The 16,882-nt window shown below is 35.7% G+C and overlaps 1 protein-coding gene across 18 annotated transcripts in view; it reads right to left on the bottom strand.

The window, feature by feature from the left end:
* Positions 1-16,882, bottom strand: part of PHF21A (PHD finger protein 21A) — a 159,333-nt gene that overhangs the window by 123,807 nt on the left and 18,644 nt on the right. For 14 of the 18 annotated variants that reach the window (XM_019656448.1, XM_019656445.1, XM_019656446.1 and 11 more), the window contains exons 2-3: positions 7,283-7,323; positions 543-686 (exon numbers count right to left, since the gene is read on the bottom strand). In XM_019656448.1, the coding sequence (XP_019511993.1) occupies positions 543-596 (54 nt within the window). In that variant the 5' untranslated portion in view covers positions 597-686; positions 7,283-7,323. Of the gene's footprint in view, positions 1-542; positions 687-5,818; positions 5,931-7,282; positions 7,324-16,882 lie in introns of all 18 variants that reach the window. The other 4 variants (XM_019656430.1, XM_019656433.1, XM_019656432.1 and 1 more) reach the window with 1 other exon arrangement.

Raw genomic sequence — 16,882 nt, forward strand, 5'->3', positions numbered from 1 at the left:
TATTAATGTATATTTTTATTTCTATATTTTAAAGGTTTGTTTAGCCTAAGTACCTGAGGTTAAAATGCAAGAATTGTGAAATCTGAAATTTAAACATCTGTGAAGGGAATCACATTTTCTTTACTCACAATTGGAATCAAAGCATGAAGGTGAATTATGAGGAAAAACTTGAGCATAAATGGTAGTCGAGTTAAACACATCTCATTTAAAATTACAGGTTAAGTCATAAGTCACCTGAGCCAAGTCCCTCAAATAAACCAAAAACAAAATGAAAGAGAGGTTTTTTTAAACAACTTTGGTATAGGAAAACAATATTTTCAGTTCTTTTCTGTGGAAAGGAAATCAGGAAAATTTATTGAAGTTCTTAAAAGTATTATCAATGAGTTTATTGAGTAGTGATAAAAGGCAAATGATATGACTTGGACAACTGTCTGGAAGAGGATTAAAACTGCACTAGCAATCAGAGATGGGCCTGTTTACTAATCTTAACCATTACTTAACAACGCGATGCTATTATGGCAGAAGCCAATAATGCAACATACCTGGTGAACCTGAATTTCCACTTTAAGAGCTTCCTGTAGAGTCTGCAACTCCATCCTCTACCTTCTCCACTTTCTCTTATGTCTGCTAATTCTACAGTTTCTTCAGCCTCCGTTTAAAATAACAAACTCCTCTTCTCACTGCAGCTGTAGAGATCATACAATGTTTTGGATCATTATGTTAGGCATAAAGGAAATATTCATGTTAAATCAATTACAGTAGTTGAAAAATATCTGATTCTCTAACACAGGGCAAGAAATTTCCCAAACAGATTTCTTTCCAAAATGAATAGTGTTGTACGGAATCGCTACCAAAAACTTTCTGGGTTTTACTCTTAGAGCATTCCTCTACAGAACACTTCAAATAAGTAAGAAATGAAAAAAAAAAGTGTTTAATCTGGTTATGAAAACATCTAAGCATGTACTATGTGCTCAGCACCACACTACATACTACATTCTAAAGATACAGAGCTGAACAAAACCACTTCTGCCCTAGATGAGCTGGGAGCAGAGAAGGGAGGCTACCATCATCCAGGACACACTGTTCTTCGAAAGAGACACATAACAAGAGGGTCATACATTTTTAAACATCACACAGAGTGAACTGGAAAGTTCAGGGTCTCTCAGAGGTTAATGAAGGGCAGAGTACTTTCATTTAGGTGACTCTTACTCTATTTTTAAAAACTTTTTAAAATGAAAATGGGAAAATTCTGCTGTGAGTTAAAGGTTTACATTTAACAATACTTAACGCAAATACAAGGCAATGTAACTGTTGTTTTCCACGAAGTTATGACAGGGATGTTAAAAAAATAAATCTATTGTGCACAACAGATGAGGTAGTCTAGCAGTGGAACAGACGTTTCCAGCTTAAAATGAACACCATCTTTTCAAAGTTGCCAGTGCATCTCTTTGGCTGTGTGTATCACTGCATGTGGAGATAATGTCGGAAGTCTAGATTTGTGAAGGTGAACCTTCCTAGTCTGCTCCACTCATCACTACTGCAATTGAAATTAACTCAATGGATAATTTCTCTGTTAATTTTTTTCTTTTTTCTTGAATATAGCCTTAGACATGATTTTAGGTACTCTTCCAAAGCAAAAGCTTGCTTCTGCCTGAATAAATTTAAACTTGACTTCTTTTTCTTTTCTTCTTTGTACCTACTATAAAACTTGTAGTTAGAGCAACTTTTCAGCATTCTTTACAAACTGAGGAAGGGAACAATCAGGAAGCTAAAAGAACCACTACTCGTACTTCAACCAGTTCAATGAGATTCATAAGTTTTACACTTTCTAAAAATTACTTGTCTGTGGATAAAATCCATACTCGACCTAAGTTTTCTTAAAATTTCTTTAAAACCTGATTTGACAGATAAAATTCCACAGAATATATGTTTATGAATATTAGTTTTCATTATATTTGCTTAACCTCGCTAGGCTTAAAACATCACTTGCAATCTCTCCCCTAAGGCTTATATATATATATATATATATATATATATATATACTATGTTTTGTAATATCAAAGCACTCTAACCTAAAAAACAATAAATTTCAAAAGTGTAAAATTCCTTCAAATTCACATTTGTAGAGGCTAGAAAAGGATTATTGTACAACGATATTATTAGCCAAAACATTTCATAAAGGTGATGTTTACGTGAGGTAATTTGGAAAAGAAGACATATTTTGATGAAAAAACCTGGGTTTTTCAGCTACTTAGTATCTTAGAAAATTTTTGAAACTATAGTAAATAAATATGAGAATCATTAAATTACTGACTTAGACCAAGGTTTTTGTTGTCATGTAAGTTTACTATATAAATGCAAATGTTAAAACTACACAGTCGCTTTAATTTTAAATACTAAAATAATCTCCTTATTCAAACCCTTGACTTACATACTAGAGTTCTTACTGAAATTTTTCTTGAATTAGTTTTAACTTTTTCAGTAAATGTGTCCAAAAATGATTTGTTATAGTACTTGTCAAATTAAGAATCATCTTGAAGTTAAAGGGGTATTTTCAACAACAGAAAGGCTATATTTTATTTTACTGTTAGTAACATAACATCATAGCTCAATTCAGCTCATATAAATGCTAGAAACAAACAGCAGGTTAAAAACATGGAGAGCTTACAATATAAACAACAAAAAGTTACCATAATTTATACAGATACAGTGCTCACAAATTAATCTTTAAAAACTATGAAAAAGTAATTCACAGAATAAGAATGACCAACAACATAAACAAAACCCATCTTCAATAAAGTCACAGAAATTTTAAGAGGATAAGTTTTAAGAGGATAAGTCATTTTGATAGCAAATTGACAAAGATTTGTAAAAATAATAATGCTATGAGCTGTCACTTTCAGAATTTGTCATTGGTTATCTCCGGGTGGTAGCACTAAGGTTTATTTACTTCTTTTCAGAGTATCAATATTTTCCAAAATGTCAATAGAAAATATGCACTTATTTTTAAATAACAAAAAATTAACTGAGGATTGCTAGATAAAGCATCAGAAAAATTTATACTGATAAAACAAAATGTTCCGGAAAAGAAAAACTAAACCCAGGGTCTAACCTGGAGGCTCTAAATGTCAGAGGGCTTCCAGGGTAAGAAGCCTACAACTCAAGTCAATGAGGAGCTGACAGCAGCTTTTACTTCACCAGAGTGTTGTCTACTTACTAGACACACACAAAGACACACATGTTATGTGGCAAGAACTCTAAATGCCAATTACTCATTTTATTTCAAAATAAAACATTTAAAAGAAGAGTTAAAAAAAAAAGGTAGTGACTTGTTATAGGAAAACTTATGAAGGATTAGATATATTTGATATACTTCTTCAAAAAGGTCTCTTTCTGGATAGCAATTTTAAAAGATTGGTCTCTGCCTAAAGGAACAAATTATATCCATATATTTATAGCTTACAAAAACAAGGCAAGCACATGTTGAATCCTTTTAAAAAATATTTGGGGGCTTAGACAACTCATGCGGCCAGTCATGTGAAGACCACTGAGGGGCAGTTTATAGCATCATGAAGGAGGTATTATTTGCTAAATCTGTAAAAAGATGATTTATCATATTTTGACCAATTCCATTAAGTTATAAATAACAAATCAGTTGCTGCAAGGTAAATATAAACAGACTCACAAAACAGTAATAGACACACTTTATTGAGGTACAATGCCTTTCACCACCCAACAGCTGTAAATACTACCATCAGAGAGGACAATTGCCTAGCACAAAATACCAACGTTTGTTATCTTCAAAACTGTACATGTCAAACCACTGGGACACCTAATAGCCTCTCACCTTCAAATAACAAAAAAACCTAAAACATACATAAGTAAAAACTCCACAAACCAACCAAACAAAAACAATAATCAAATCCCACTTAAAAAAGGCAGCAGCGATGTCTAGAAAGAACATTTGCTATCCCCCAAAACAAAACAAAACAAAAACTGATTCCACTTACTCACTGTGTAATCACTCTCAGCAGCCTCAGGGTTTTTAAAATTTGTTTGCTTATAAATCAGGAAAGTGGGAACAGTATCACCTACTTCATAAATTTGTTATGAGGTTTAAATGAGGTAAATACCATATGAAAAGCCCTTTGTAAACTGTGAAGTTCTATGCTATTCCTAACAGACTTAATACTTTTATTCATACACACAAACTTTTTAATAAATTGCTCAGCACAGTATATTGCGGAGAAGACTACAGGCTTTCCTACTTTCAAATTCTCTAAGAAAGAGGCTTCTAACTATTTTTCTGGGTATGGTTCTGCTTGGCGATATGTGACCTCTAGGTCTTTCATTATAATTCTAATAATGCATGTACTGCCAAGAAACACTGCTCTGTTCCTAAACTGATATAAACCTTTTTCTAATCAAAACTCAACTCGCCAACCAAGTTTCTTCAACCATAAGTCCGTAATACATTGTGCCCCCAGACTGAATTCCCCAAAAATGATCACTTCTGTGTTCTCTATACCATATAGTTACTTGGTATAAGACTTCACTTCTAATCTATATTCTCAAAATAGTGTTTTAGGGTAGGTTTAATTAATTGTTTTAATTATGAAAAAGTAGAAAGTCCTGATAGATCTATATACCCTTATTTGTCACATGTCTAATACTAAAATATCAGGTTTTGATATGTGCAAAATATTTCTTTCTTACTATGTATCTAACATGCTAGAAGATAAAACAGTATCGTTACCTTTTAACTAACAGTGCTAAATCATCACGGATGCTAAAAGTAATAAAATTCTGTTAATAACAGTTATTGAAAATTAACATTTACTAAAATGAATTAAAAAATAACATTAAAAAAACTAATAACTGTTTTCTTATTTTCATGGTGGTATTTCTTGGGTGACACTCCACAGGTCAACAGAAAATGCCAATGCACAGAAAGCTGGGCAATGCTGATTTTAGAGGCTACCAATTGAATCTGGCAAGGTTACGATGCTCAAATCTTGGTATTATAACTGCTAAAAAAATCACTTCAGCTAGTGAGACTGATGTCTCCTAACCATTAAACTAAATTTACACACACACACACGCACAGATTTATGATACCTGAATGTCTGATGTGTTTGAGAATAAAATATATATATCTTTCCTTTCCGTTTTCCTTTTTCTGAGGGAGGGAGCCAGGTCCTCAATTAAAAAAAAAAAAAAGAGACACCTAACAGGTCATACCATGGCAACATGACAGTATGGTATTTTGGGTCAAGTCGGGGTTTCCCCGCAGCACTCTGTCCTTCACAAGTCTGCTGCACTGTTTGCACCTCTCCCCACCACCAGCGTTCATTCTAATGTACAGTTTCTATCGCAACTTCCTGGGCCCAGGCCTAACCGACATACACACACATTCTTCTATTTCCCCTTTCTTTACAGAAATCAAGCATCACTTTCATTACAAAAATCATCCCAACTATACCCAACAACAAGAACGTCGAAGTAAATCTAAAAACTCACAGAAATTCAAAATGAAGGAGGCTGGAGAGTAGTGTATAAGAGCATAGTTGACAGAGAGGCCAAGATTTTATAATTGGCTGCCACATTTACCAGAATGCAATGTAATGATAAAAAATAGTCCAGACAGCCTGGCTAGCACGATATACGTATTTATTATACAAAGGTTAACACAAGAGGGTGTGGTGGTCTTGGCATAACCAGTAAGCACTTAATAGAAGTGGAAGTTATGGGAGATAGATTTCAGATCAATTTAAGGAAGAGCTAAGGATTAGAGCTGTACAAAAAAGGAATGGGTTACCTTATGAGGTAGTGGGCTCCCTGTCATTAGAAGTATTCAAGAATGCTGCATATCATATCCCCCTCTTGGAGAGTCACAATGCACATTAGCATATTAAAGGTTCTGAGAAGTCCTGCAGTAAAGAAACCTGTTTAACTTTGTTTAACGCAGCATTTCCCATATTATATGACCAAACATTTTTCCGCCCCCACCCAACCTCAATAATATTTATCCATTTCTGTGGAACTAGAGTTCCTCAGAATACACTATAGAAAATAATGAGCTACATTTTTAAAAAATGTAGTATTCAACATTTACCCGAATAACAATCTATCAGGGATATAGGAGAAGAAATTGCCACATCGGGTAAAAGGCTGGAAAGAAAAGGTCTTAAGGTCCCTTCTCTGAGACCCTATGATTCTATCACAACTCAGAGTAAAGGGCTATTTGGGTGTTGATTATTTATTTTAAAAGGTTCCATGAGAGAAAGGCAAGTAGAATAAAAAGGTAGTAAATTCAAGGTTAACTGGTCCAAATGCCTCCCTTTAATGTTCAAAGCCCAATCCCTACAAGGTAAAAGAGACACCTCAAGGACCATAAGTTATCAAAAAGAAGCCTTAACTTAGTATCTACTCCACACACTAAATTAATTACTATTTGAGAGCGAGAATTAAAAAAACAAAAAACAAAAAAGATAGCCTTGCATTAGGGGACTACCCTATTCCAGCTATCTTGTTTGAATTTAATTTTTTCTCATAATACATGCTCTCCAAATAAGGTTAATATTTGTTTGATCCTTAGTCACTAGACTGCCCTGTGCAATCTGTGATCTTGAATTAGGCATTCAAAGAAATGATTAAGTGTGATGATTTATAAGTTGTTAAAGAAGACATTAGGGAAAAATGTGTTTGCCTATATGCCCCACACTGCTACATTTCTCTCTATTTTCTTCTCTTTAAGAATTATACAAAACAATACACACTAAAAATGTAATATCAGACATAAAGCCAATCCAACATTAAATTTAAGAATATAAATGCTTAAGAGTGCCAAATTTCAAAGTCAAGTTTCCCATAGTTACATGAACCTACCCTTTTTGCACATATATTAAGGCCATCAAATTTAACAGCATATTAAGTAATACAAAACACAATGGGAACCTTAACTTTTGACTATCCTGACTTTTGAATGTTCAGCTCTAACCACTGCATTAAGGACATTTTTGGCACAGGAGAACTTTATATTTTAATAGGTTATCGAATGTAGGAACATGCAAGCCTACCAGTATTATTAGAAACACAAATGCATTTGAGATATGGCTATGTGAAATTAGACAAAAATTCACTTTTACTCAGTGCAAACAGCAAAGCCTCATTTCTGAGAAGACAGTTGTGCCAAAAAGAAAAGAAAAAAATTCACAACATTTGAATAATTATCCAACTAACATCAGGCACACTATGACTGCCTGGTAAAAAAAGTACTTACCAATTTGGGGGAAACTGGCTCTCCTTCAGCTCTCTTGCTCCCTATAACAGAAGAAGGAGAAAATGGAAATCAGACTACAAACACAGATTTATTATATGTATCTAAAGCTGAAGACTGAAAGATTTCTATACGATTTTAAGAAGAAAAAAACCAAAACACAGAAAAACCTCTAACGCTCTAAAACCCAAAAGAGAGAAAGGAAGAAATAGGTAGTTTTTACAGCAAGGAAAGAATTCAAGGGCAGTTAAATCTCTAATTTTCCAGTTTTTTCACTTTTCAACAGTTTTTTCAAGACAAGGAAAAGTAAGTAGGTGACGGTTTTGTTTTCCTAAGAGACACACAGAAATGAAATGCACCTATCTAAAAAACACACAAATACACTATCATCCCCAACCAATCACCTTCAGTTTGTTGCTTTATATTAACAAATTAAGCTAACATCATTGGCCCTTAGTTTGGTCTACTTAAAAGGCCTTTTTTTCAATTAATCTTGAAATGGATTTGGCTTCTATAAAGCTTTAAAATTCACAGCATTTTATATGTATAGTCATAATTTTAATTAAACTTTTCATTTACATTCTTAAAGTCTCACTACTTTAGACTATAAACCACATAACATAGAAGTGATTTTCCTGATGCCACATATTTAATCAGTGACAAAACCAGAAAAAAAACCAAGGTTTTAGGATCCCAATCCAATGCTCAGTGATGCTTTCATCAATTATGTCTTCTTCAGATTAACTAAACTCCATTAAGCTGACTTCAAGGTCAGGATGGTCAAGTCAGCTGTACTGTTTATTTTTAATTTTCCTGCCCAAAACGTCTCAGTTAAAAAAACTAGAGAACAAAAATTTAAACTTTTCCCCCAATATTTTAGTATTAAATTATTTAAACTCCACGACCATGCTCTAAAACTATACATATCTTCCTTATGCTTTAAACATAGTACGTTTGTTGACTGATGTTATTCCAATAAATGTTCTCATATCATCAAGGGATATTTCAAAAAAGTCCTCATGTCATCCAGATCAAAAATTTTTATTTAATCATGTACAGTCATAGCAAACAGACAGTAAAATAATTTAAAAGGGCCCCAATTCATGCAGTTAACATTCATTTCCAAAAGAAACTGAATTTGCTGTTTTATCCTGCCTTTTCTTTAGCAATACTTCTTAAAGTTCTCAAGTCCACATAAATGGCATTTTCAATCACCAAGATTAGAATAACTCCCAAGCAAAAGAAAAATCATGCAAAAATCTACAGAATATGGTTATTAAAAAGTGGATTCTCACAAGGAAAAAAGAATTTAAAATTATGTGCAGTGATGGATGTTCACTAAACTTATTGTGGTGATCATTTCACAATACATACATGTATCAAATCATTATGTTGTACATCTGAAACTAATACAATGTTATATATTTCAATAATATCTCATTTTTAAAAAGTGGATTCTTAACACTACTTATACCACCGTACCACTCAAAACAATATCATGCACATAATAAATGCTCAGTAAATGTTTCTTAAATGAATGAATTCACTGATGGACCCTTAACCCTGTTGCAGGCTTATTTTCCCTATTAGGCATTTCTTGCTAGCTTTTTCATGCTGGAGATAATTTCATATGCATCAAGCCCACAGCATTATTTGTTAAATGAATGACTTTGGACAAAAACAGTTGATTAGAAAGTTAAATATTACCATTTTAAAATATAATGAAAAAGGGAAAGACTGATAATTTGGACTACATTAACATTAAGAACTTCTGTTCATCAAAAAACAAAAAAAATTAAGAGAATGAAAAAGCCAGCCACAGAATCTCTACATAATTGCAACACGTATAACAATGGCTTATACCCAGAATATATGAAACACGTTGAAACTCCAAGTGACTAGGATAAGGTTGGGATTCTAGCTTTTACTTATATGGCATTTGAGAAAGTACAGTCACATAAACTTTTCTGAAAAGTCACATTCAGTAAAAAGGCACAACAGATGTACACCTTATCTCCAGGACATGTCTCCAAAAATCAGTGGTAGAGTCAATCCAAAACTGATAAAGAATTTTACCATGATATCATAAAACTGCTTGTAGGGACTGCAGAAATCACATAGGAAATCAAAGCCTGAGAGGTTAAGTGACTTCCCCAAATGTCACACAGCTAGATGGTAGTAAAGCTGGAGAAGAGCTTCCAGACCCTGAGATTCCTTCGACTGAGCTGGTCTTGCTATGAGATCTCACTTCCTCTTAACCAGCTGCAGCAGTTGCTCGTCTAAGAAGGAAACTACAATAAATACTGGCCAAATATATATTTTTTTAAGTCTGTATATAAAGTTTTAAAGAAAAGTCATGTAAGTAAGCTATCTAAGAGCAGGTTTTAAAACCTGAGATCCTTTATGTGTGCCTAATGGATCCTTGTGAATGGGCTTCAGAGGGGTTTGCCAACTCCATAATACTATATACTAAACTTTGTATGTATGAAAAGTCTGGGAAAAGGACTCACAGCCTTACTAAGATTCACAAACAGGTTCAGATGCCCAAAAAGAGTAAAAAATCATTTTTAGACTAGTGATTCTTAAATACTGTGCATCTAGAATTACAAAAGTGTTTCTTCTGAAGACTGATTATTGACTACTATTTGGAAATTGATTTAAAAAATACATATACTTTATTTCTATAATTTAACAGGAATGAATTAGCAGCAAAAAGATTGATATATAAATCTGTACTTTTCGCACGATCCATAAACAAAACCTATTCAAAGTCTTAAACGAAAGTTTGATTTTCCTCATGCTACGTTGACTGGAAGTCCACTTAATTTGTTTCTCATACAGTTCATACTTGTAGCTAAGGAAGTTCAAAATTTTAACCACATTTGCTTAAATTTTTAAAATATAGACTTGTTCTCGAAAAATACATTCAAAATACATAAGTTGGAGTAAATGAAATTATTTTTGCTTTAGAGATGAATATTATCTTGCTAACATAACTTCACACGATTTTTTTGCAAACTGAAGATTGTTCACCAGTCCAGATCTTCATAGGTAGATTCTTTAATTAGCCCTGGTAAAGAAATGAATTGTTCAGATTTCTGATGTGGTGGTAAAATTTAAAATATCATTAATAAATCAAAGGTGACTAATAACTACTTAAGTACTTTTTATGAAATACCTAAAACCTCTTTATATTAAGAATATATATTAAAAAATAAACCAATTTTGCAGAGAAAATGTTCAATACTAGATCATGTTTTAAATTAGGCTAAAATTTATCCCACTACAAATCTTGAGCGATTAAGTTTCTAGTGTACGCTCAATCATAAATTTTGACAAGGGACTAGAATAGCACAGAAAATTGTCATTCAAAGACACTTTAAAATGTCACCTTACAGAGAAGACTCGATCTCTTCTCTTTCTCTACTACACATGATACACTAATTTTATATACAATAAGTTTTACTGCTTTTTATCTACCTTTCTTAACTTCTAAACAGAAAGCATAAGTTTGAAATAAATTTAAACGCAAATAAGTGCTCAAAAGAAGAAGCAGAATCCTGCTTAATGAAATTTGGTCCTTTAGGACCCAATAATATAATCATCCCTCTCAATCTTACTCTCATAGACAACCCTCTAGCACTCCTCCCTTCACTTTCAAGAAGCATCCATTCTTCCCTCATTACTGGATCATTTTGTTTGCTCTATCTTAAAAAAAACAACAACAAAGTCTCCCTTAACTCTACATCCTTCTCTAGTTATTGTCCTATTATCTATGCTCTATTTTATAGCAAAACTCCCTGAGGTGTTAACCACACTCACTGTGGTCTCTAGTTCTTCTCCCATTGTATACTGAACCCATTCCACTGGAGGTTTTGCCTCCCTCCATTGTTAAGATCACCAATGACCTCCCTGTTGCCAAATCCAAAAGCAAAGTCTCAGCCCTAGCTTCCTTGTTTGATCAGTATCATGAGACCCAGTTGATAATTCCTTCCTTCTTGAAACCCTTTCTTCTCTTGACTCCCACTCACTCTTGATTTTCCTCCTAATCTCTCTGGCCACTCTTCTGGGTTTCTTTTCCTGGTTCCTTCTCATCTCTCAAGACCTCACTATGTTGAACTGCCCTAGGGCTCAGTTCTTAGAACTCTTCCTATTAGGTAATCTCACCCAGTCTCCGGACTATAAAAGGATCTGTACACTGGTGGTTCCCAAACTAGTACCTCCAGCCCAGACCTTTCCCCTGAATTCCAAACTCTTCTACCCAACTGCCCACTCAATGCTTGTCAAAACTGAACTCTTGACTACCCATCCCCCAACCTCCTCCTCAGAGTCATCCCCATCTCAATAAATGACAACTCCATCCCTTCAGGCCACAACCTTCAAGTCATCATTAACTCCCCTTTTTTCCACGCCCTACATCCAATCCAATAGCTAACCATCTAGCCTCTACCTTCAAAATACACAGACTTTGACCACTTGTCTGAACTCCACTACCGCCTCCTTGGTCAAAAATACCATCATCTTTCACCCAGATTATTCAATAGCCTCGTAACTGGCCTCCCCTCTTCCATCTTTGTCCTACTACCGTCTATTCTCTCAGCAGTCAGAGTGACATTTTCAAAGTCCAAGATAGATCTGGTTACCACTGGCTCAAAATCCTCCAGTGGCTTCCCACCATACTCAGAGAAAAAGCTAACGTCCTTTACAATGGCCCACAAGGTTCTACGTGACTTGGGCCTAAATACTGAGACCTCATCTCGGCCCCCCCTCCCCATTGCTCAATCTGCTCCAGCCACGATAGTCTCTTTTCTGTACTTCAAAAACTCCAAACAAGTTCCCTTCTCAGGAGTCTCCTACTTGCTTTTCCCTCTGGCTGGAACACTCTCTTTCATCAAATCTCTCCATGGCTTACTCCTTCAAAATGTTTGGGAAATCTACAGCAGATGCAAGATTGGAATACTAAAATAAAGACTAACACTTATCAGAATTGTTCCCCTCCCCAAACTTTTACTTTGGGGATGCTCTTTCTTATACCAAGAATACCCTTTTACCTTCTCTCGCCCTATCCAAATCTCACCCAGTCATCAAGGTCCAGATAAAGACTCATTGGTTAATGCAGACCTTCCCTCCCTAACCATCCCAACTCCCAGATCTCCCTTTCTTTGAATTCTCAGATTATTTATCATCTTTCTCATTCATCTCAGAATTTAATCACATACTGTCTCACATAGTAACTTATATGTCTCATCTCCCTAACTAGACTACACACACACAGAGTAGGGTAGAAATAATGCCTTGTACAAACAGTTCTCAAAACTAGATCAGGATAAATCTAAAACTTAAAATAAAAACAGATTCACAGGTCCCACCCTTAAAGATTCTGAATTTTATTATGTCTGATTTGGAACTCAGATATCTGTATTTTTAAAAAGTTCCCCCAGAAGATTTTGATGGGTAGCCAGGATAAGGAACCTTAGCTTTAGAGTTCTCTATTTCTTTTAGTACCTAGGGAAGTAGGCCCTCAAATCGTCTAAAGCTAGAATGGGCTGCCCAGAGTACTAGATCTGTACCTTTCTTTCACAGGGGAACCAAGGCCCAAGAAGTTTACATGACTAGTCAAAAGCTACAAAGATAGTAAAAGCCAAAGCCCAGCCTAAAACCCAGATTTACTGCTCTCAATCTAGGAATCTTTCCATTAGACTGCAAATAAACAAATGAAACTAATAAAAACCCACAATTCACAGGCGTAGTAAACAGTGATGATCTAATACTTGACCAGTAATTGCAATGTCCAAGCTCTAAGACAGTGCACATTATTAGCTTCTATATGCTTGAAAAATGTCAGCAACATTAGCTGACAAAAGACTTAAAGAGGCCGGAGAGTAACTGTGGGAAGGCTTACAAATGAAAAGACAATTTTTACTAAGTCTTCTTACGATATATACAAGAACTTGTAAAATCATTTATTTTGTAGTTGAGAAGTATTAGCGAAAAACAAAACAAAACAAAACAAAACAAAAGGGCTGGCTGAGTGGCGCACTAGTTAAGAGCTGGCTTGGGACGCCAGCTCTGAGCAGCAGGGCCCCAGTTCGGATCCTACATGAGGACCAGTGACGCTGCGCCCTCTACAGCTAAGGTGATGAACAACAGCTCGACCTGGAGCTGGGCTGCCGTGAGTCACCGGCGAGAGCTTAGGCTGCAGCCCCTGCTGCAGTGGGCTGCTGTGAGTGGCTGGCAGCCTGTGTGAGCAGCTGGCGTGAGCTGCCATCCAATGGCCGGCGACCAAATGCCTCACCCGGGAAGAGCGCAATGATAATACCAACATGGGCCAGTGAAGCAACATCCTCCACGACTAGACTGAAGAACAAAGGGGACAGCAACTTGTCTGTTCCCCTTTCCCGATTCCCCAATGCTGTTTCCCGGGGATTCCCCAATGCTTTTCCCCTCCCCCAATTCCCCAATAAAATCTTTAAAAAAAAAAAAACAAAAAAAACCCGAAAAGAATAAATCTTGCTTCATCGTGCTATCAAGTACAAAAGTCCTTATTCACAAGCATCCATAGCTTACAAAACTGTAAATGCTTTCTGAATCTAATCATCAAAACAAACTTAATTACAGATCAGACTTAGTAAATCACCCCATATCCCAAGACAACTCAAACTCTTATCTTAATAATCAGTTAGCCTCAGGACCAAAATTCTTACCATCAACAACAAAAAACAACTCGGGCATCTATAAGACATTACAAGAGTTTGGGTCTCTCTCGGTGTAGAGGGAGTTAAGCAAGTGCCTCCTATTAACACTAATGGGAGTTCGGGGTGTGAACCATAAGCACCAAGGAGGGGGCTCAATGCCCAGCACTGCATCCGTGAAAACCCTTTATCGCACTAACTGAAACTACTGGGAGTTGTTCTCTCACAAATGGGATAACAGACCCAAATTCCTATGTCTCTAAAGCACAAAGATGATTCAAATAAAAGTCACTAAGGAAGGTCACTGGTAAACACCCGATTAAAAAATATCCAAGAAAAAGCTAAACTAAAAGAATGATTAACACACACACTAAGTAAATTTTGTAAACTAGCACCAATATGCACAGAAGAAACTAGTGAACTCCTGGAGATAAAATACCTCACACAGAAATTCAACAAGATTAAAACCACCAAGTTTCTAAAATTAGAGCACAGTAAACCCAACTATAGCCAGAGACGTGTCCAAAGAAACACACACACACACACACACACACCCTAAAACAAAAACTCCTCCCCTGATGGAGTCCTAAGTAGAAACCCATTCTTGCTTTTAAAACAGAAGAAACTCCTGCTGCATTGATAGCCAGGAATAATCACACAGTACTTCCAGACAAACGGGTAATGATCACAAGCTGCCAAGGACAACCAAAACTAACAAAATAAAAATTACAGCACCTTATTGTGTTCCATACTGCCTTACTTCTCAATATAGCACTGCTGTACTCACCAGGCTGGAAAATGAGCAGGTGCCTTTCAGGCTATAGAAAAATTAGTCACACACACACACACACACACACACACACACACACACACACAATCACAAACACAAAGGGAATGATATTCTTTTACTTGAAGGGGCTTAAGACATGCAAGGCTGTGCTTGTAGGCTAGAAAACTAAGAGTAGGCCTTACCGAAGAAGTGAGGAAAAGCCAAGGTTTATCCCAAATCCATATTCAAAGACTGAAAGAATTAACATTTATTTCAATTAAAAGGCTTTGGAAACAATCCATTTTTTAAAAAAAGAAAGAGAATTTAAGATTTTCCCCGTTTCTATTCCCAGACGAAAATTAGAATCTTTTCTGAGTACACAGGTTTAGCTCCACAACACAAATAAAAAAGAACCCTGACTTAAGGCCTGAAAACGAGAAATGGTTCCACAACATACACAATTATTTTTTTTAAAGCTATGTAGTCCAACATGTTGATTCTTTATCATCACTGCTATCATTAATGAACATTTAGCTTTTTATTTGTACTTTGAAATGTCAATGAGAAATTGAAAGAGCTACAATATTCTGGGGATTTTAACTTTTGAAACAAAACCCACAAAGAAATGGGAATCTGAAGCATAAAGCCTCAATCATGCTGATAAGTGGTCCTAGAACTTGAAAGTGAAAGCAATACAGACCAAAAAAAGAAGTTTGCTTGATATTAATGCTAGCCTTTAAAACCAAAAATATGTTCTGTTACAGAAGACTGAAATCAGGGCTTCCATTAACCTTGTTTAAAAAAAAAAAATCCCATGAGCATGGATTTTTTTTCCTAAGTCTCTTCATCAGAGCAGCATGGGGTCCCATTAGGCACCCTATTTTACTTCCACCTTATAAATAACGTTAGCTGTTCGCTATTTCCATGGAAACCAAGAACAGAGAAACCCACTTAAATGAATACCGGTTAAAGGAATAAGTTTTATTTCAGAAAGGTTTTGCTGCTCTAGAGGAACTCTACTGGGGAATACTACAAAGTCGTCTTAAGTATATTTTTTAAAATATGTCTTTGGTGTAGAGGGAGCTTATTAAAGGGTCTTGTTAAGTAAGCACACGCTTTGCACTAAACTAAATATGCCAAACAGCATTATAATGTGAAAGATACCTTTTCCATGTACTGCACAGGGGTTTAGATGCGCAACTCCCAAAGACTATGCTTCTCCATGCACTGGGGTGGAATAATTACCCCTATGGGTCTAATTTAAACCAATAAAAGCAAGGAAATTCAGAAATACGGTTACCATCACCTTGCAGGCCCCACAACTGTAGGTACACACACAACTTACTCCTCCTCCAAAGAAGAACGAACAAGGGAGCAAATAACATAAGTTCCTAATCCCTGTTACCAGGTTCAGGGAGAGCAGGTAGTCAAAACTCCCTCAACCAACTACTTACAACATGTACTCTTCAGTCAGTCAATACACTTGGGGAAAACCAAGAGTGAACTTGCAGGAGAGAGTGCAGAGCAAGGTTTAGCAATTTTCAACTTGACGCTGACTTAAAATATTGCCGTACATATTCTAGAAATGACCTTTACTGCTGATTCATACAAAAGTTGCAGACAGGCAAGTGTACATCAAATCAAATGCAACTCGTAAGAAGGGGTAAGAGGACTAAAATCTTGACAGCAGATGAGTTCTCCATTAAGTTAGTGGTGGCTCAGACATCTTCATCTTCAGTAAGTTAAAAGACAAATGAACGCAGTACTATCTTACAAGGTGATTAACGGTATTACATTTACAACATATGAAGAATTAATATTCTCACACGTACTCTTCTTTGAGTACACCAATGCATCTATCTATTCGTATTACATGTTTTAGAAACGTAAAATTACTTTCCTTGTTTGTTTCAAACACCATAAAGACTGGCAGGCAGAATGCTGATTGTTGAAGCTGGGTAACATGTAGGTGGGGTTTGTTAATATTACCACTTTACTTCTGTGGATGTTTTTCAAATTTCCATAAAAATAAGTGATTAAAAATCCTATTAAGGGCCGGCCGAGTGGCGCGATGGTTAAGAACTGGCTTGGGATGCCAGAGGGCCCCGGTTCGGATCCCACATATGAGGGCCAGTGACACTG

This window comes from Hipposideros armiger, unplaced genomic scaffold (genome assembly GCF_001890085.2).
Source record: "Hipposideros armiger isolate ML-2016 unplaced genomic scaffold, ASM189008v1 scaffold_258, whole genome shotgun sequence".
Lineage (NCBI taxonomy): Eukaryota > Metazoa > Chordata > Mammalia > Chiroptera > Hipposideridae > Hipposideros > Hipposideros armiger.